We start from the raw sequence: 19,896 nt of genomic DNA, 5'->3' as shown, positions 1-19,896 counted from the left end.
GGGCACATAACTGTCGCGAGTACATGCACACACCCACAAACACCCACATTTCCTAACAGTCCATAACAATGGTTTGGCCTACAAAGGACTTCTCATCCTTCCGGGCCAACTTCACCAAAGGCCAGCAGGCCCTATCCCATGAATCCATTCTGCAGATACTCAGGAGGCTGAGGCAGGAGGATCGCCTGGGCTCAGGAGTTTCAGTCCTGACTGGGCAATATACAGAGACCCTATTTCAAACAAACAAATAAGTAAATAGATGGCACTCTAGCCCCTCACCTTGGTTCTTCTCTCTCTAGCTCCTGGCTGCCCCCACTTGGAGGCCATCATCACCTGCCCTGCCGTGGAGAAGCTGGCTTCCCAGACACCACCTGCTGGGGGACTCGAACTCCCTTGCTCATCTTCTTTAGGGTCCTCCCACTCAACGTTGGTTTCCATGAGTGACACAATGCCTTCCCCCAGTTCAGTAAGGCCTGGCTGTAGTTACCAACTTCTCCTGTGGACAAGAAACTGCCTGCCTGCAGTGAGTGACTGGCCACTCAGCATACGATGACACCTTTACAAATAAAAGCAAGGGCTACCCACATAGTCCCTATGTTGGCCTATTTCTGTTAATGACAAATATTAGTTTCTTAACAGTGGGATGTAATTGAGATTTCCGGCTTCTCTTTGGGAAGAAGCAACAGACTTCATCAGATATGGCAAGCTAGGTGCAGTGGCTCACACTGTAATCCAACATGTTGGGAGGCTTAGTCAGCAGGATTGCTTGAGTCCAGGAGTTTGAGACCAGCCTGGGCAGCAAAGTGAGACCCCAACTCTACAAAAAAAATTAAAAATTAGCTAGGTGTTGTGGCATGCGCCTGTAGTTCCAGCTACTTGGGAGGCTAAGGCAGGAGGATTGCTTGAGCCCAGGAGTTCAAGGTTACGGTGAACTATGATGGCACCACTGCACTCCAGTGTGGGCGACAGAGTGAGAGCCTGTCTCTCTCTCTCACACACACACACACACAACAAAGTTGAGTTTACCCCAAGAAGAAGTTTTGTGTTCTATTTACAAAAAATATTTAAAGATAATGCAAAATAATATTTGGTTTTCAACTCTTAAAGCATTTGTTATGGAGGCAAGTGTGGGAAATTTAAAAAAGAGCCAAAGTAAAAATAATAATAACAATTACAGAATCTCCACTATGTTTTAACACTACCTTATATCCCAATTTAATATTACTATATATCACTTTTAAATATACAAATAGCTTAAGCCAGGCCCTGCCCATAGTCTCCAGGCTCCTTAAGATGCTTTTATATCTCAAACATGAAGAACTGTTTAAATTGGGGGATAAAGGATAACCAGAGATCCAGTTAAAGTAACTGAAAGGAATCACACACATGCAACTCCGTTTCTAGACTCCCACACCTGTCTCAATTTCATGGACAACCGGAGAGGCCAGGCCCACCCCCTAGAAAGCCTTTCTGATTCCTGCCTCTGACCCTCAAGGAAAATGAGTTCCCTTCCCTCTGATTACATTTTTTGTTCATCCAAATAAAACTTAAAGACCTTAGTTAGCTAAGATTTCCCCACTGCCTACTTTATGTAAATGAAAAAGAAAATGAGAAAACGTTTAGATCGTGTTCTATCAAGACACAAAATGTGAGGGAACAGGCACAGGCTAAACAATCCTGGCCAGCCCTCCCTGCACTGCCGGAGAAGCTGCCCTGGGCTGGCAACACCATTGCCCGGTACTTTCACAATCGCCCGGGGGCCTCACAGTGAAACTGAGTTGCTAGTGCCAATTACTCTAAAGGAAAACCCAACTTTTTGTAGAGGGTGTGCATTTTTAAAACAGGTGTGAATTTCGCCCTCACTCTCACTGCTCTTCAGCACAGCAGAGGCAGTGATGCTCTTTGAAGAGATACTCCTAACCTAAGGCATGATGACAAAACCTCTGTCAGCACAAAATAATTAATTTAAGTCACTTCTGAATGTTTGGGGAGCCATTTAAAAATTATGAACAATGACAAAAAGATGTATATAAGTCAAGGATGCTTACAAAATCCAGATCTTAGCTGCACCCAAAAGTGCAGTGGGACTATGACATCAATCAAGTCACAGACTTCTTACTTCCTGTTCTGCAGAAGTCACAACACAGGTTGCTGCTGGAACTCCTTAGTTATGTACAATAGCCTGTTCCACAAGGTTTCTGTTACCATGTATGTTAGTAAAGAAATACATAAAAGACGTAGAAGATGAAGAGTTGGCCAGGTGTGCTGGCTCATACCTGTAATCCTAGCACCTTGGGAGGCCAAGGCGGGTGGATCACCTGAGGTCAGGAATTTGAGACCAGCCTGGCCAAAGTGGTGAAACCCCGTCTCTACTAAAAATACAAAAATTAGCCAGGTGTGGTGGCGCACACTTGTAGTCCCAGCTACTCAGGAGGCTGAGGCAAGAGAATTGCTTAAACCTGGGAGGCAGAGGCTGCAGTGAACCAAGATCGTGCCACTGCACTCCAGCTTGGGCGACACAGGGAGACTGTCTCCAACAAAAAAAGTTGTCCTTCCATCTTGATGCTTCATAAGAACCTTGCTAACTGCCAGAAAGAGGCAAAGAGAGGATAAAACAGCAGATGCAGGAGAGGAGAGCACCATCCTGAGGAGTAATAAACACTGCCGTCTTCCTAATCTGCCAAGGTCCAAACCCCATGACTCCCATGCTGAAGGCTGCCAGCCCTTGCTCGCACCTGGCCAGGATGCAGGAGCCTCAGCCCTGGGCTGCACAGATAAGGGCGGCTCTGCCAGGCCGTCCCCTCCATCATGGTTCAATGCCCTTCCTCCTGGTCCACCTGGCTTTGAACTCAATTAAAACATTTCCTACTCTATAAAGGCTTCCCGATCCCTCCCACCAATGCCCAGGAAATCAAATCCCTCTTCTTCAGTAGCCCCGGGTACTCTTCTGGAAGCTCTTTTATGGGAGACTGTATTATTTTATAGTTTCTTATTAAAATGTCTGTCTCTCCCACAAATGTGCTAGGCCCTTGAAAGCAGAGACCACAGATCAGCTGTGCTCCTCTGGCACATAGTAGGTACTCCAAAATGTCTGGTGGGGGACGAATGGATGGACAGATGGGTGGATGAGAAGGTGATAAAGCACAGTTACGCCAAGAAGGGGAGTTCTGAGGTGCAAAAGCCAGGACTGGTCTCTGCCTACGCACGGGGAGGGGGCAGGAATGGGAAGATAACCACAAGCCTCAGCTCCCCTTGTGGGCTTCCCAAGTCAAATGAGGGTGGCGAATAAGAGGCTCGGTGCATCTTTACCTAAGGATGCCAGCAGCTCGTAGTTCATCCGCATCACGTCTCTGTACAACTCCTTCTGCCGCTTGTCTAGCATGCCCCACTCCTCCCGGGTGAAATACACTGCCACATCCTCGAACACCACCGGCAGCTCCTCAAATACCACAGGAACCTCCTCCGACAACCCCTCTGCAGAAGGGTCCTGGAACAAAGAGCAGTGGCCACTCAGCACCGCCTGCCAAGCCAGATGCCTGCGTGACACTTCTGGGGCCTTTGGAAGCCCTATTTCTCCTGGGAAGCTCACCAAGAGGCCCAGATGCACTCAGAGGAATGAATTTATCCACTGAAAGTCAAAGAATCAAATTCAGGAGGCCATAATTAGTAGGTTAAAACCAAGTGAGACTCGGTTAGATCCTAGGATCTCCTGGGCAGAAATGAAAGCGTATGGAAAGAACAGGCAGCTGGGCAGAGCCTCTCACTGCATGCTGTCCTCAGAGGCCTGAGAGCTGCCTCCTGGTCACCTACAACTAAAAGGTGACCGTGTGCCTCTAAAAGCACCTGTTAAGATTTCCCAATGGGATGGGAATGAAGAGGTGGTCAAAATAGTTAAAGATGCTTACGACCAGTAACTGGTTTACACATGCTTCACTGCTAAAGGAATTCAGATGATAAAAGGTTAGATCGGTTTATTAGCTTCTAACACTAAAAAACGTCAGGAATAGGAAAAGAAATGAGCTATGCTGTTTTTCTGGATTTTGGAAAAATGAGAGTGTACGCAGTTGAACTGGATTCCTTATGATGCCAGCTCTAGGAGGAATCTCTGAGTTATTCTCGCCAGACTCCTGGAGGGGAGTTACAAATAATTTGTTGTAAAATTCTACTTCTATGCAATAGGTGAGAAATGGGGAAGCTTCCAATGAACACAGTTTCCTTACAGGACAACTTTCCAAAGCATTCGGTAACTACAGAGGAAACTTAAGGTGGGCGCTAGAGTACTTAGTGCCCAGCAGTGCTGTGGGGAGTGGAAGGAAAGCAGCTCAGGACTCTGGGCAGATTCTGGCACTGACTATAAGAGCTCTAGAACCCCAGACATGTCACTTCCTCCAAAGTCTGTTTTCTTCCAACAAGATACGTTTAATAGCACTTGCTCTACTGGCTGCACAGCAACATCAGAAACATTACGTCAAACAACACGTGTGAAAAAACTGCAATGTTTAAAAGTGCAACATGACTCCAAAGTTAAAGTTAAACTTTAAAAAATACTAGACAGGTGTGGTAGATCATATCTGTAATCCTAGCATTTAGGAAGGCTGAGGTGGGAGGTCTGGTTGAGCCCAGGAGTTCAAGACCAGCCTGGGCAGTATAGTGAGATTCCCATCTCTACAAAAAATAAAAAATTATCCAGGTGTGGAGACACACACCTGTGGTCCCAGCTACTTGGGAGGCTGAGTGGGAAGGATTGCTTGAGCCTTGGAGGTAAAGGCTGCAGTGAGCTATGATCACACCACAGTCCAGCCTGGGTGACAGAGCGACACCCTGTCTCTTAAACAAAACAAATTTAAATATCAACTATTTAAGGGCTCGGTGATTGTTTTGTGGTTGTAGATTATTTCTTGAGATCTGTGTTTATTTTGGATTCTGAATAAAGATTATTGTTTCCTTTATACCGGAAGTAGGAATGTTCTGTCTCACTAATGACGTTTTGTTATTTGCAAAAAGGGAGATAATAATAGGGCTGTTGTCCAAATTAAATGAGATAATACATGTGACGCATCTAAAACAATGCCTAGTCCATGATAAGCATGTTAGTATATGCTAACGTTATGATGTCAGCAGTGGGTTATTGCTAGTATTCTTTTTTCCATCCTCAGCCTGGATATACATTGTTCTCAGTATAGAACCCTTCTCTGTGAGATACAGCAATCATTGTAAACATATTACCTGAGTGCAGGATTCTACGGCACCATTACATAAAATATCAAGGTCTGAGGAGCTGTGGATGTCATCGGTGACTTCTTTTTGCCTCAGATCTGAAATGCAGTCTAGATACATAGCAGGAATTGCTCCATTCCCCCCAGGGTCCTCTAGTTCAGCTCTTGAGCTTGGCAGGAGCTCAGCCATGCTATCAAAGCCTCCCAGAGGCCCTGGGGGGTAGAATATGGGGTAATCTGCAGTGAAGAGCGGCTCCGGGCTGGCCAGGACATCTCCAGATGGGTCTCTGATGCTCTGGAACCGGGCTGCCCAGACAGGGTCCCTTGCCGCCAAGGCATCGACACAGAACATGTGGGCCTTGCTCTTGGCGTGGTATTTGAGAGTCTCCACCTTGAATGGTCCTGTATAACCTTCTATTAGTCTTGACCGTTTGTCCCTGATGGAGGGGTATTCTCGGCAAGCAGAGCAGAACAGAGCCGTCTGCTCCTCATTCATGATCAGCCACGGAAACTGCACAAACCATGACTTCTGGATGGACCGAGGCTTCAGGAGTTTCCTGTTTCTTCCTGCCCAGTCTCCCTCGATGTGTCCACTGCCCGTACTGAGGTGGGAAAGGCAGGCTTTCTTCTTAGGCGGCAGGGACTGTCCACTCTCCCTGGTGGGACCTCGCACGCCCATTTCTTCCATGTAGCCCATCTGTTTTTTTCCTTTAGAGAACAGGGACGGAAGGGATTTGCTTTGAAATCCTATAGTTACAGCCACTGCAACTCACAGTGGCTATGAAGAACCTCAAATATGAAAGGGGGAAAGCAAACACACACACCTGAATTTTCTTCTAGTCCTGGCCAAGTCTGCAGGCCCTTTCCTCACCTAATCCAGAAGAAAGCCAAAGGGATGGGCTTTATGGAACCCTCCCCCTTTTTGTTTTTTGAATTTAAAGGACAGATACAACCAGCCAAAAGGAGATCTTTGCAATCTGATCTATGAAACGTACAATCTTTAGGAGTCAAAATTTATTTATGGATAAGAACACTAACATAATAGAACATAGGATTTAAAAAAGATCACTAAAGCCACACACCGCAACTCCAGGGGAAGACAGCTACCTATCTCCTGGGCAGGCAGCTTTGGTCCCCAGGTCCCCAGGTGTTTTCCTTAAGCTATAATCTATCTTCAAATACTTTTCCCTCAAAGTACTGGATGCTGACCCAGTCCTCAAGAGAAACTCAAGTCTAATTCCTCTCTTATAACACAAACCTTCAAACAGATGAGGACTCTCATGACCTCACATCATTTTTCTTCAAGCTGAACTAGAAGTTTCTTTATTCACTTAGACGAAATGCAACTCAAATGACTCTAACTCCTATGGAACCATTTCTTATGCACCAACATCAGTTCCAGTGCCCAGTGGCTGAGGACTCAACATTTTTTGTGCCAGGCCAACAGACTGGTCTACAAAACTGTAAGGGCATGAAGCTGTTAATAAGAGTCAGAAGGCTCAAAATAAGAGCCAAGCAAGGAGAAATGAAACAAAACAAATTTGTCTCTACGATACTTTCCAGAGTCACAAAGCTGTCTAGAGCTCCTTGTGGTCTGAGAGAAATCACAAGGGAAAACAAACTTCTGTGATTTGATTCATATAGGATCTTGCTCCCCACCTCCCTCAGTAGGGGTTGGGTTAACTTGGTTATTTTACATAATGACAAAATGTCATCTGGCCTGGCTAAGCCAACCCTTGAACAGGAGGGTCTTATCGAAAGAGGGAAGAAAAGATAAATCCCTAGAACTTAGAAGACAGTTGTTCATTCATTCATTCATTCAGTGATTATCTATTGTGCAATAGCTGGGTGCCAGGTATTGTTCTAAGCACTAGGAATATGGTAGTAAATAAGACAAAGTCATGCCTCCGTGGAACTTATAATAATTATAAATAAACATATTCTCCTGGGTAGAAATAAGACAATGGGAGATGAGAGGTTGGAGAAGGACATTAGGGGCAGTGTGTATATTTAGATATTAATCAGATGACACCTGGGAGGAGAAGAGCAGTGTCAGCTGGTGGAGAACAGAAGGGCAGAGGATGAGCCTGGAGTCCTGGGGCTTCCCCTGCTCCCTCTCCAGCCAAGCACCTGCCCGAGTGCAGGTCCACACTCACCTGAGTGATGCTCCAGGTGGCTCCTCTGGCCCTGGACACTGCCAAGCCATGGCTCTGGCCCTCGTCCGAACTTACAAAACAGCTCAGGGTTGGCAACAGTTGGTCCTGAGAAAAAAAAAAAAAAGAGAGAGAGAGAGAGAGAAAAGCACTATGAAGACCTGGCTCTGGGTCACAACACAAAGGAGGTATCTGTGTGCGACATCTCTCAGCATGGTGAAATAAGGGGCCAAGGAAGAAAGTAGGAGTCTTGGTGGTTCAGCACAGTGGTTCAGTGGTTTAGAAACTCGTATCTGTGAGGCCCTTAATAGAATAGGAGACTAGGAGAAAGGAATGAGGACAAAAGGAGGCTAAACAGGTATAAAATCTATGGGTCAGAAACCCAAATGCTGAGACGGGCCAGGCTGGTAATATAACAGAGGAAACCAGGCCAAGTTCCGGGGCTGTGGCAACCTGCAAGACGTAAGGGAACAGTAGCTACTCAGCTGCAGAAGGGCTGCCACTCGGGATGCAGGTTCAGCCCTGCCACACCGTCCTGTTCGTCAATAGAGGCCAGAAATCCAGATTCTTATGTGAAAACTCCTAATAACTAAATATTGGCAATTTAAAGAAGCCAAACAAAAGAAACAAAAGTCAAAAAACAAAGCAAAACAAAACTCCAAGCAGTAAACCATATCTGGCCCATGAGCTGCTACTTTGCAACTTCTGGTTTGGAAGAATCAGTGGTTTTCAAACTCTTTTAGCTGGCACAGGAAGACTCAACCCAGCTGCAATCCTTCCACCCACAAAATGCTGAGATTGTGGCTTCTACCATGCCTTACACAGCAGCCAAGACGAAATAAGAAAAGCATGGCAGACAGTCATCAACTTGCAATCAGTCAACAGTGCCTACGTGTACACACATGTTGAAATACAACCAACCACCTCTGTCCTTGGCACAGAAAGTCTACCCAAAGAACCAAAGGAAAGAGCATTCAAAAAATAGACGAGATGAAAAATACACTTGTGCAAACTCTTAAACTGTTTTATCTCACTAAATCTCTACAATAACCCTAAGATGGAAATTCAGGCTTAAAAAGGCCAAAGACACTCAAGTATCCAGTGGAGAGCTGGGATTGAGATCAGATTTCCACACTGCAAATGTGATGCTCTTGCCACCACTGCTTCCTACCTCCAGCGTCCTACGGGCTCCACAGATCCACAGGCCTAGCTTCCGAGTTTCCCTCCTGGCCCCTTGGGGCATTCTGAGGCACCAGGAGACAGACCCAGGAGTCTAGCCCAGGCCTACCAGATTGCCCCACTTCTCTTGACCATTTTAAGGGGAGAAGAGAAAGGGTGATGTGTGAATTTGCATGCAATTAAGGTAGATACGGGATCGAGCAGATAGGTGGTATAAAGATGCCTAGACAAATGCTTGGATTCCAGAAAACTCTCTCCAGTGTTCCTGACGCAGATGAGGGGGAATGATGATCTAGATTGACGGTGGCAGGGATGTGGATGGGCACCCATACCCAGTGGTGCCACCAGCTTGTCGGAACCACAGAGCTCCTTCTGTTGCTGGCTCAGCAGCACCCATTCCTCCTGGAGTAAGTACACAGTGATGTCATCAAACGTCACAGGAGCCTGAAAGGAAAATGACAGCTGCTAAGTACCACCCTCTTCCTTAGATTTATCTTCCAAAAGTGTTCCTGACCACCTGAGGGTACCCTGCATGGGAAGGGGTGTTGTCAATTTACATGCAAGGCCCACACCCCATATCTCCCCACCCAGGTACAGATCACAGTGAGAATGAGACTCGTTTCTTCCGGGAAGTGCCATGCACTGGAACGAAACGGACCCATGAAGGAGCTGGCTTAGGAGCTTCTCCGTCCCCTCCCTGCGTGCTCTTTACCCACCTCCCACACGCCCGTTCCTTCTCAGCCAGGGGCTGGGCAACAACCTAGGGCACATTCTTTCATGGAACCTTAAACATGGTAAACCTTCACTTAGGAAGATGTGTCTGATGTCTAGAAATAGCTGAAAGTCATTTAGAACTATGTCTGTGAATGATGAAAACAGGCAATGCTTTGGGGCTGAGATCTACATCCCGTGTGGCTTGTAAAGGGGCTCTGTGGGGCAGGGAGTTCAGAAAGTGCTTGGAGGAGTTCCAGATTAAGACGGCAGATTAAACAAGGCCATTTAATTTTGTTTATTCCCTGTTAATTTAAAAGCCCCCTCCCCCAAACAAAACCCCCACTATAATAGGAGGCACAATAAGGAGACGACAGCAATATGCTCTTGGAAACCGAGAAGCAGATGAAAAAGCAGTCACTCAGCAGATCCAAGAAAATCAATCCCCGCCCGGCAGCAGGCAAAGCGGAGAACCACCCAAGGTACACTCTGCATCCTCAAAAGCCTGGCATCCTCCAGCACGGGAAACCTCTAGCACAGGAGGGCAGGCAGGCAGCCCAGTGGAAGGAGAACTAGGGGAGGGCTGTGCCCCAACAAATGCCTCCCCAGGTTCTTCACACGAGGCTCCAGCTGACAAGCCCGTCCTCCCTCTCACGAGCACAGAGTTATTAGAGTTTTGGTCTTCTACCGCTAAATGTCAGCAGACTGGACTACCAGACACTTGGGGAAAGGATCTAACAGGGACTATAGAGACCAAAACAGATGGGAGGTGTTGGGGTGGCGGGGGGGTTGCTAAGAAAATGTAAGGGAGGCATGGAGAAAAAAACTTAAAAAAAAAAAAAAAAAACTATCATCTAATCATCAAAGAGGTAAGGTACTGCAGCCACGCAACGAAGTGTTATAAAAGAAATCAACAGAAAAAGTAGAAATGTTTATCATTTTAAGTTTTGTGCCATGAAAACACTACCTAAAGAAATTTTAAAAAGAAGTAAATCAACCAAATTATCAACAGAAAACAAATTTCTCAGTCCAAAGAAAAATAACATTGGGAATAGCAGCATGCCATTTAAAAATAGGTGAAATATCTATTTTAACCTCGACAGTAGACATTTCTTGAGGAAAATGACATAGATCATTCTTACTGGTCACTATCATAATAGATTTTTCTTACAGTGACTGCAGAAAATTTGGACAATAGAAATAAGCAGAAAAAAATGTATTAAGATCATGCACATTCCCTTAATTGAAAAAGAATTACTTTTCATTACCCTTCTTTCCTGAGAACCTGTTAACATTTTATATATAACCTCCCAGTCTTTTGTCTATGAATATGTATGAACAGTTTTAAAAACAAAAATGGAATTGTACTGCCAAATGTGTACATTTAAATAACTATTTGCTGTAGAGTGTCTTCCAAAGCAAAATGAAACATTTCCAAAAACCGATTGGAAGACAGGCTCCACTAAAAGAAAGTAGTCAAACAGGAAAGGAGTCTAAATGAGATACAGCCTAGGGACAGACAATGTCGGGGAAGCATTGAAGATAACCCCAAGATTAGGCTGAAGGCAGATTCAGGATGACTGCTGTATCCCAGGACTGGAGGGCAGCCCGTCCAGACTGGGGCAGGTTAAAACACTTGTGACTCAGGACAGCCGGGGTCCCTCTTCATGCCCATCCTTCCCGGGCATGCACAGGTGAGCATCATAAGGACCAAGGAACCCATCACGTTAGCTCCACCTGAGAAGGAGCATGGCTAGGACTGTCCATTTGGACAATAGTGTCTTCCCAGCAAGAGTGATAACACTAACACCTGGTACCTCTCTTAAGCAGTATTATAGCAAGAGCCTTCTGATTCTAGGTGACTGCAATGTAAAGAAAACACAAATTTGCGTGAACAAGAGGAGTTCCTCATCTATGTGTAATGCAAAGAATATCTCCCGATGTTTTATTTTAGCGGTTCCCACTCTCTACAGGTTAAAGCTGTCTGAATTCTCAGTCTAGCACCAAAGCCCCCTCAGTCTGAATCTAACCCACTTTCTAACTTCAGCTCTGTGCATCGCCGAACTCAGAACGTCTCCTCCAGCCAGATTCATATCACTGCAATCACTCAGCTTATCTGGCACCTTTCCTTTCTCTACACTCCCAATCTTTAGATCCTGACTGCCCACTTCCTCCCACCGACTTAGAATCCACCCACCCATAAAGCTGCGATTCACGTTCTCTTTCAGGAAGGATTTCCTAACCACCTGGCCCAAGCATGTATCCTTCTCCTGAGCAAGGAAGGCTTTATATCTCCCCTAGAGTCCAGTGTTAAGGAAATCTATGCTGCTTGGTTGATTTTAAAACTTGCTACATCAACACCACCCTTCTCCCCACAACCATGTTATATGGAAAGTATTTTATAGGCACTTAATTCATTTTTTTCATTCAACACACATTTATTACTTAAGTGTTTCTATGTGCTTGGTGCATGGTAATTCAAAGATATGAGATGAAAATCTATCAGGAGGTGACAAACAACTAAGACGTAAGTGCAATAATAGAACCATGTTCAGAAAAATATTAGAAAGGAGTATCAGTCACTTGTACAGGAAAGATAAGAGAGGGCCGGGAAACAGAAACATTGAGGCAACAAATACATACAGAAACAAGTACACATATAGACTTCTCTTTGGGGGCATCAACAGTACAGTCTCTTAGGAGGCACATGAGGGGGCGGGCTGCAGTGTTCTTCAGAGCACCCATACCTTGCAGCAAAAGGGCTCCTGTAGTGATGCTATTTTATAAGAATTCCTATTGAATGAGACCCTATTAAATGCCAGGAGCTGCTCCACTGTTCTAGCCGGGGATGTAACAGTCAACAAATATGTAAATAAATAAATAAACATGAGAATTTTGTTGAGTGATAAGGGTTGGGAAGAAAATAAAACAGGATCATGGGATAGAGCATGGTGGGGAAAAGTCTGACCCGTATCCATTATTCTGCCAATGACAGGCAAGATGTCCTACACTCAATGTGGGATATCAATCCAATGGCCCAAGATGGCTTTTAGTTAATAAAGACCACAAAACAGCACCCAAGAGTCTAGTAATAGACCAAATCACTATCTCACAAGGTAGTCTCCCAGTTCTGAGCCATAAAAATGCTATTCAGAGTGGAGCTGTAGAACAGCATCGCTATTCCTGGTCATTCATTTGCAATACATCTTACACTGCCAGTTGGTTTTGTAATTACTTTATTTCATTCTTGTATGAAGTTCTCATTTCCCATATTAGAAAACAACTGTATTTGGGAAGGGCGAGCACCTTTCTGAGATACCTTAAAATAAAGACTAGAATCAAGGGTGAAATTTCCAGTCTCTGAGGTTTCACTTAGTGGACCAGAAAAGGAATCAGGTTTCTCCTCTACTTCCCAAAATGTTTGTACAGTCATGCATTGCTTAACAACGGGGATAAGTTCTGGGAAATGTGTCCTTAGGCAATTCTGTCATAGTGGAACATCACAGAGTGTACTTACACAAACCTACATGGTACAGCCTACTACACATCTAGGCTATATGGTATAGCCTTTTGCCCCTAGGCTACAATCCTGCACAGTATGTTACTGTACTGAAAACTGTAGGCAACTGTAACACCTGGTTATGTATTTGTGTATCTAAACATAGAAAAGGTACAGTAAAAATACAGTAGAAAAGACAAAAAAAAAAAAAAAGGGTACATCTGTATTGGGCACTTACCATGAATGGAGCTTGCAGAACTGGAAGTTGCTCTGGGTGGGTGGGTGGGTGAGTGAATGAGTGAATGTGAAGGCCTAGGATATGACTGAATACTTCTGTAGACTTTATAAACACTGCACACTAAGGCTACACCAAATTTATTAAAAATTTTTCTTTCTTCAATAAATGAACCCTAGCTTATTGTAATTGTTTTATAAACTTAATTTTTTAAAATTTCGATTCTTGTAATAACACTTAGCTTAACACACATTGTACATCTGTACAATATTTTTCTTTAAATATTTTTGTATTTTATTTTCTAGGAAACCATTCCATCAACAAAAGGTATTTTGCTTTATATTCTATGAGGTTTTCTATTTTTAAATTTTTTTTTTTTTTTTTTTACTTTTTAAGTTTTGTTAAAAACTAAGACACAAACACACACATTAGCCTAAGCCTACACAGGGTCGGGATCATGAAGATGTCATTAGGTGATAGGAATTTCTCAGCCTCACTGTAGTCAAAGGGAATGTACGTGTGACAGCCGTGTTGATGGAAACCTTTTTATACAGCGCATGACCGTACTTCTCTCTTCTCCATTAAAGGCTAAGAAAGCCTACGACTAAACAGAATAGCTTGGAAATCAACCTCAAATCACTGATTCCAATATCAATCCCAGTATTTTTTAATCCTTCTTCCCTCTACATTTTGCTCCTCTTTATTCAAATTCAGGTTCAATCTAAATCAATCTGGGGATATTTCTAAAGGGTAAGGGCCATAAGCTCCAGCTTTTCTTGGGTTTTGTTGAGCTTTATTGTCTTGGACCGTGTACTCTGTAGGTGCCGTGTCTGGAAAATGCATCACTGTAGCTTGTGGAGGGGAGGCAGGATGGAAGAGATGCTCATGCGAGAAATCACCTCTTTTGAAATTCAGAGTCCTTCCTAGTCTTCCCAGGAAAAACTACAGCATCAAAAGAACCTCATTATCCTTTTCTCTCTTTTGGTGTGGGACAACCCTTCCAGGCGTGTCCAAGTTATTGAAGTGAAAACTGCAGGGGAGCTCCTTGAGAAAGGTGATCATTTCCTATTTATCCTCATACTTCCAGCATCTCATTCAATTCGAATCACAGATCACAAATGTTTATTAAATGGACAATTTTTTTTAAGGGGCTCAATAAACAGTCGAAAACGTTTGTTGAGAGAATTCTCCTCTGTGCCAAATAAGAAACAATCCTCGAGAACTGGCAGCAAACAACATCCAGAAAGATGTTAGTCCCAAGAGGCTGCCACTGTCTCCCACAACCACACTGGTCTTTGCTGACACGGCCTGGAAGCGCTGGCAATCCCGTCAAATCCCTGAACTCCACCCCCAAGCACTTTCTTTCCACCTTTTCTTCCAACTCAAAGCCTTTTGCCCAAAGCCAATTTATGACACAAGTTTCTAAGCAATGCCCAGATATTCCATGAAGTACATAACCTAGAAACAGAACTGGCAAAAAGCATGCCAGGTGCCCTCTCTTTTCAGCCCTTTCTTGGGAAGCAGGATCTCGGCAGGGCCAAGCCCTCAAGCGTCCCACCCTGCGGCTCCCACTGGCGTCGGATCCAGACTCCAAGCCTTAGCCGGGCCTCTTCAAAATGCCGAAGGTGGTAGGCGAAACAGGAAGCACCTTCGCATCGCTACACTCGGGGGTCACCCAACCCAGCACAGACCCAGCGGCCACTCGCCAGCTCCGGGAGGATGCGCGAACACCGAACGGGCGCGTCCGCTCCTCTCCGCCACCCTCCCGGGGTCGGCCGCCGAAGTGCGGGAACAGAGGGCGGGTCGGCGAGTCCTTCCCTGCAAGCCTGGCTCATCTGCGGGGCCTCCGCCCGAGCCGCCCTGCCTCGCCCGAGCCCGGCTCAGGGATCCTCGGGAGGGAGCGGGCGGCCCACGGGCCTTCCAGTCCTACCTTCCCCGACTCTCTGGGCTCCATGGCCCCGCTTTCGGAGGCCCGTGCCGCCCCCTCCCCCCGCGGCCTGGCCTGAGGATGCAGCCGCCGCGACCGCCCCGGGGACCCAAGCTCCCGGAGAGGGAGGGCACCCAGGCAGGGAGGGAGCGCGGCCCGAGAACTTCGCTCTCTCACGTCGGGGGGCGGTAGCGCCGGTGGACCCAGGATAGGCGCTGAGCTGGGACTCGCGTCGTACCGAGCGAACACCTTTACGGCCACTGCCCAGTCCCGGGCGGCGGGGCATGACGGGAAGTGTAGTCGGCCCTAGGTGAGCGGCTCTCGAAGCTGCTATTGGCTCCCGGAATGCACGTCCTGATTGGACGCCGGCGGAGAGCTTGCGGCTCTCCCCGCCTCCCTCCGGCGATAGTTACTAGGCAACGGCCGCGTGGCGTCCTTTAGTCCTTGCAGCAAGGGCAAAGCGCTCTGATTGGGCTACGCGAAGGCCAATGTCAGCCTTGAAGGTTCTAGGTTTTCTTTTATTAAGGAGGGCAATACTTTTTGTTCTATTCACTCAAAAAGTATCATTGGTTGCCTACCACGGGTCAGGCCGTGTTCTAGGGTTTGGGAGAACACAATTGAATGAGACAAGGGCCTTGCCTTCAAGGGACTCACGACCTATTAGGGAATCAGACCGGAAACAGATAATTACAAAACAGAGACAAGTGCCATGAAAGAGGTAAGCACAAAACATGAATTAAAGCCCGCCTTGTCACCTTAGAGTGAAGCGGTGGGGGATATGAGGTGCTTAGTCAAGGATTTCCTGAGGAAGTGATGCCTGAGCAGAATTAAAGCAAGAGGTGGGGGTCTGCCAGGTAAGGGAGGTGCAATGGACTGACTGGTGTTCCTCTCCCAGGAGATGGGGCGTTTGGGAAGTTTAGATGAAGTCGTGAGGGTAAGGCCCTTATGGTGGGATTAGTGTCCTTGTAAGAAGTTTTGTCCAAGTGTGGTGCCTCACACCTCTAATCCCAACTCTTTGGGAGGCTGAGACAGGAGGATCACTTAAGCCCGGTAGTTTGAGACCAGCCTGTGCAACATAGTGAGAGATCCCATCTCTATAAAAATAAAATAAAATAATCTTGTGAGGTGGAAGGATCACTTGAGCCTGGGTGGTCGAGGCTGCAGTGAGCCGGGATGGTGCTTCTGCACTGCAGCCTGGGTGACAGAGCAAGACCATGTCTCAAAAAAAGAAAAAAAAAAGACTTTTAGGGGGCCAGGGCAGGGATGTGCCTTCATGAAGGTGTTAGTGACCACATGCATGCTGGGGGAACTAGCTAGGCCCTTTGCCCTTCTGCCCCTCTGCCTTTTGCCATGTGAGGACGCAGCAACAAGGTGCCCTCCTGGAAGCAGAGACCAGGCTCTCACCAGACACAGACACTACTGGTGCTTTGATCTTGGATTTCCCAGCCTCCAGAACCATGAGAAATAAGTATCCATAATTTATAAATTACCTAGTTCCAGGGATTTTGTTATAGCAGCACACACAGATTAAGACAATGGCCAACTAAGTTTTTTGTATTTTTAGTAGAGACAGAGTTTTGCCATGTTACACAGGCTTCAAGTAAGCATTTTCCAACTCTGCTCTCCTGGCCAAGGTACAATAGACCTAAACTCTGTTTGAGGAGTGTAGGGGAGTCTGCATTACTGAAAAAGAAGAATGAGACACAAGAAATGTGGACGAGAAGGCAGACAGTGAGGACTCTATGGATTCCAAGTGGCCTGCCACTCCCCACCTCGGCGGTATCACTACCTTGAAGAGCTATATTTCTACCCATGAGTTATCCATGTCTTTATAACGGATTCTCTTTTGGGGGTTAAAAAACTGGAGGACAGCTAGGGTAAATCATTATTTTGACACTTTTTCCATAAAAGGCTTTCCATCTTCCCAAGAAAAATGGAGCAGTATCTAGGGGGAATGGGGAATCAAAGCAGTGGGACTAAGATATGACACACAAAATCTTGTTTCTGTGTTGATAGGAAGGAAACTGATGATTCAAAGGGGGATAGTGCAGGGACCCAAGTCCTTGAGAAAGCAGGAGGGTCTAGGAACAGAGTATCAAGGACCCTTCCTAGGGATAGGAACACTTCTTTTTCTTTCTTTCTTTTTTTTTTTGAGATGGAGTCTCACACTGTCACCCAGGTTGGAGTGCAGTGGCACAATCTTGGCTCACTGCAACCTCCGCCTCCTAGGTTCAAACAATTCCCCTGCATCAGCCTCCTGAGTAGCTGGGACTACAGGCATGCACCACCACACCCTGCTAATTTCTGTATTTTCAGTAGAGATAGGATTTCACCATGTTGGCCAGGCTGGTCTTGAACTCCTGACCGCAAGTGATTCACCTGCACTGACCTCCCAAAGTGCTGGGATTACAGGCGTGAACCACCACGTCTGGCCTGGGTAGGAACACTTTTGATTATGCCAGGAGGGAAGAAGAAGATGGAGTAGATGTACATTTGTTTGTAGATTTACTGATGGAATTTCCATCCGATGATGTCTTTTTGAGACAAGATCATCTCATGAAAATGAAGTGGGGGAATAGAAGGTATACCAAGTCATCTTGGAGAATGGGAAATAGAGCTTACCTCAAACCTTGAATTAGAGGCCAATTTGAAGTTTATGATGACAAATTTAAGGTTAAAAAAAGCCTAGCTGTGAAATTCTGTTTAGAAGCAGAAAGTTGGGCAGATATTTGGCTTCATCCTGGCTTGGAGTATTGCCAGGTGGGTATGTTTGTTTGTTTGTTTGTTTGTTTGTTTGTTTGTTTGTTTGTTTTTGAGACAGAGCCCCACTCTGTTGCCCAGGCTGGAGTGCAGTGGCGTGATCTCGGCTCACTGCAAGCTCCGCCTCCCGGGTTCACGCCATTCTCCTGCCTCAGCCTCCTGAGTAGCTGGGACTACAGGTGCCCGCCACCACACCCGACTAATGTTTTGTATTTTTAGTAGAGATGGGGTTTCACCGTGTCAGCCAAGATGGTCTCGATCTCCTGACCTCATGATCCGCCCACCTCAGCCTCCCAAAGTGCTGGGATAACAGGCGTGAGCCACCACACCCAGCCATGCCAGGTGAGTATGAAGGAGGCACAGAAAAGCAAGGAAGTGAATAGTACTCGCACTGGAGTAATTATAATGGTAGGAAAGTGATTCCCAATTCCAGCTGCACATTGGAGTCACCCATGGACCTTTCAAACATCCTGATTTAATAGGCCTATGATGGGGCATGGGCACTTATTTTTTTAATTTGTTTAATTTTTTTTTTTTTTTTTTTAAGAGACAGGGTCTCACTCTGTCACCCAGACTAGAGTGCACCTGCGTGATCTTGGCTCACTGCAGTCTTGACCTCCTGGGCTTAAAGGATCCTCCCACCTCACCCTTCCGAGTAGCTAGGACTACAGGAGTGTGCCACCACACCTGGCTAGTGTTCTTTTTACTTTTTGTAGGGCTGGGATCTCACTATGTTGCCCAGGCTGGCCTCAAACTTCTGGGCTCAAGTGATCCACCTGCCTCCCAAAGTGCTGGGATTACAGGCGTGAGCCACCATGCCCAGCTGGCATTGATATTTTTTAAGAGCTCCTCATGTCATGTGCTTCTAACGTGCAGTTGATGTTGAGAATCACTATATAGACCATGAATCTAAGCTGCGTCACGAGGGAAGATAGGAGGCTAATGAAAAAGTGAGAAAGTGGTGGGGTCAATGAAATTGAAATCACAAAATCAGTCATAAATTATAGCAGTGGAGTACTAGAGCAAGGCAGCTGGAGGGATGGGAAGTCATGATTGGTAAGTAAATATCTGTGAGGTTTTGAAAATGGTCTAGTTATGGGAGTGGATTCCTAAGACAGAGTGAAGAAGGTCGTTGTAGGTGAGCAGGCAAAGAATGTGAGACCAGAATTTTGCATAGAGTATCCACATGGACGCTGAAAATTGGTGGAAAGGAATGCTGGGCTATGAGTTAAATTCTTCTATGGATGATAGGGAGTGACCAGGGTGGCAGTTGGGAGTCAGGGAGGGTGGTGTCACTACAGAGTGGCTCAGACAACCCAGGAAGAGGGCTCTTTGCAGGAGGAACAGGGAGAACTGGCCCAACAGAAACAATAAACATGAATATCACAGAAGACAAGTATCTCCTTTCCTGGCCTGGAGGGGGGATGAAGTCTCAGCTTCCAAGTAAAGGCTTCAAGGGATGGGCAAGCTAGTGTCAGTCATGACATGATCATGGAAGAAGCCTTTGGAGATGGGGATGATGAAGCAGAGTCTACGGAAGACAGATGCGGAGTCTCAGAGACCCCAGTGGGTATCTGGGAGGGAGAGGCAGCGTGGAGGGGGGGAACAGGTGAGACTGTGGGATTTACAAGAGGGATGTCATGAGAGGTGGTGGTGTCGAGGGACAAATGGGGAGGCTTGGTCTCCTGAAGAGGAATGAAGAGCATGGGGACATGCAACAGGATGAGCTAGTCTCTTGCAGCACAGGGGGCCTCTTTCGATTTTTGTCCCCAATACTTAGCTCAATAGTGTGGCTTCTAGCTAGCTGCTATCTCTGGCTTCACAAGGTAGGACAGGACTTTGGGATGAATAAAACAAGGAAAGGAACTGGGAGGTGGGCAGAGTGGTGTTGTAAAAAAGGAGGTTGTAAAAAGGAGAGAGAGAAGCAGACATCAGCCCACATGTAGCAGACTGTCCTCCACAGCTGAAATCACATTGGGTGGAGGAATATGACCTGGGACACTAGTGACGTCTAATACGGGAGGTCTTCAGGCTCCATTCAACCCTGTCCTGCTACAGATGGAACTGAGGCTCAGATATGGGAATGATTTGTCCAGGCTCACCAGTCATGGGGAATGCCATCTTGAGTCCATAGCAGATGTGCAGAGGTCTCCAGGAGACAAAGTCCTCACATGGGTCCAGGCCAGGACTCAGGCCCACCCTCCCTCTTCCCTCTG

At 46.2% G+C, this 19,896-nt stretch overlaps 1 protein-coding gene across 6 annotated transcripts in view; it reads right to left on the bottom strand.

Moving 5' to 3' along the window:
* The window catches only part of ZNF862 (zinc finger protein 862), a 28,907-nt gene extending 13,725 nt beyond the window's left edge, over positions 1-15,182 (bottom strand). For 5 of the 6 annotated variants that reach the window (XR_002734376.1, XR_002734378.1, XR_002734375.1 and 2 more), the window contains exons 1-5: positions 14,924-15,182; positions 8,881-8,992; positions 7,373-7,477; positions 5,227-5,924; positions 3,310-3,487 (exon numbers count right to left, since the gene is read on the bottom strand). Coding sequence is in view for 2 of the 6 variants with exons in the window: in XM_023225428.1 (XP_023081196.1) it covers positions 3,310-3,487; positions 5,227-5,924; positions 7,373-7,477; positions 8,881-8,992; positions 14,924-14,947 (1,117 nt within the window). In the remaining 4 variants the exon portion in view is untranslated. Of the gene's footprint in view, positions 1-3,309; positions 3,488-5,226; positions 5,925-7,372; positions 7,478-8,880; positions 8,993-12,996; positions 13,046-14,923 lie in introns of those variants that run through there. The other variant, XM_023225430.1, reaches the window with a different exon arrangement.
* Positions 15,183-19,896: the final 4,714 nt, after the last annotated feature.

Source organism: Piliocolobus tephrosceles, chromosome 8 (assembly GCF_002776525.5).
Source record: "Piliocolobus tephrosceles isolate RC106 chromosome 8, ASM277652v3, whole genome shotgun sequence".
NCBI lineage: Eukaryota > Metazoa > Chordata > Mammalia > Primates > Cercopithecidae > Piliocolobus > Piliocolobus tephrosceles.
This window is presented reverse-complemented; position numbering and strand designations above follow the sequence as displayed.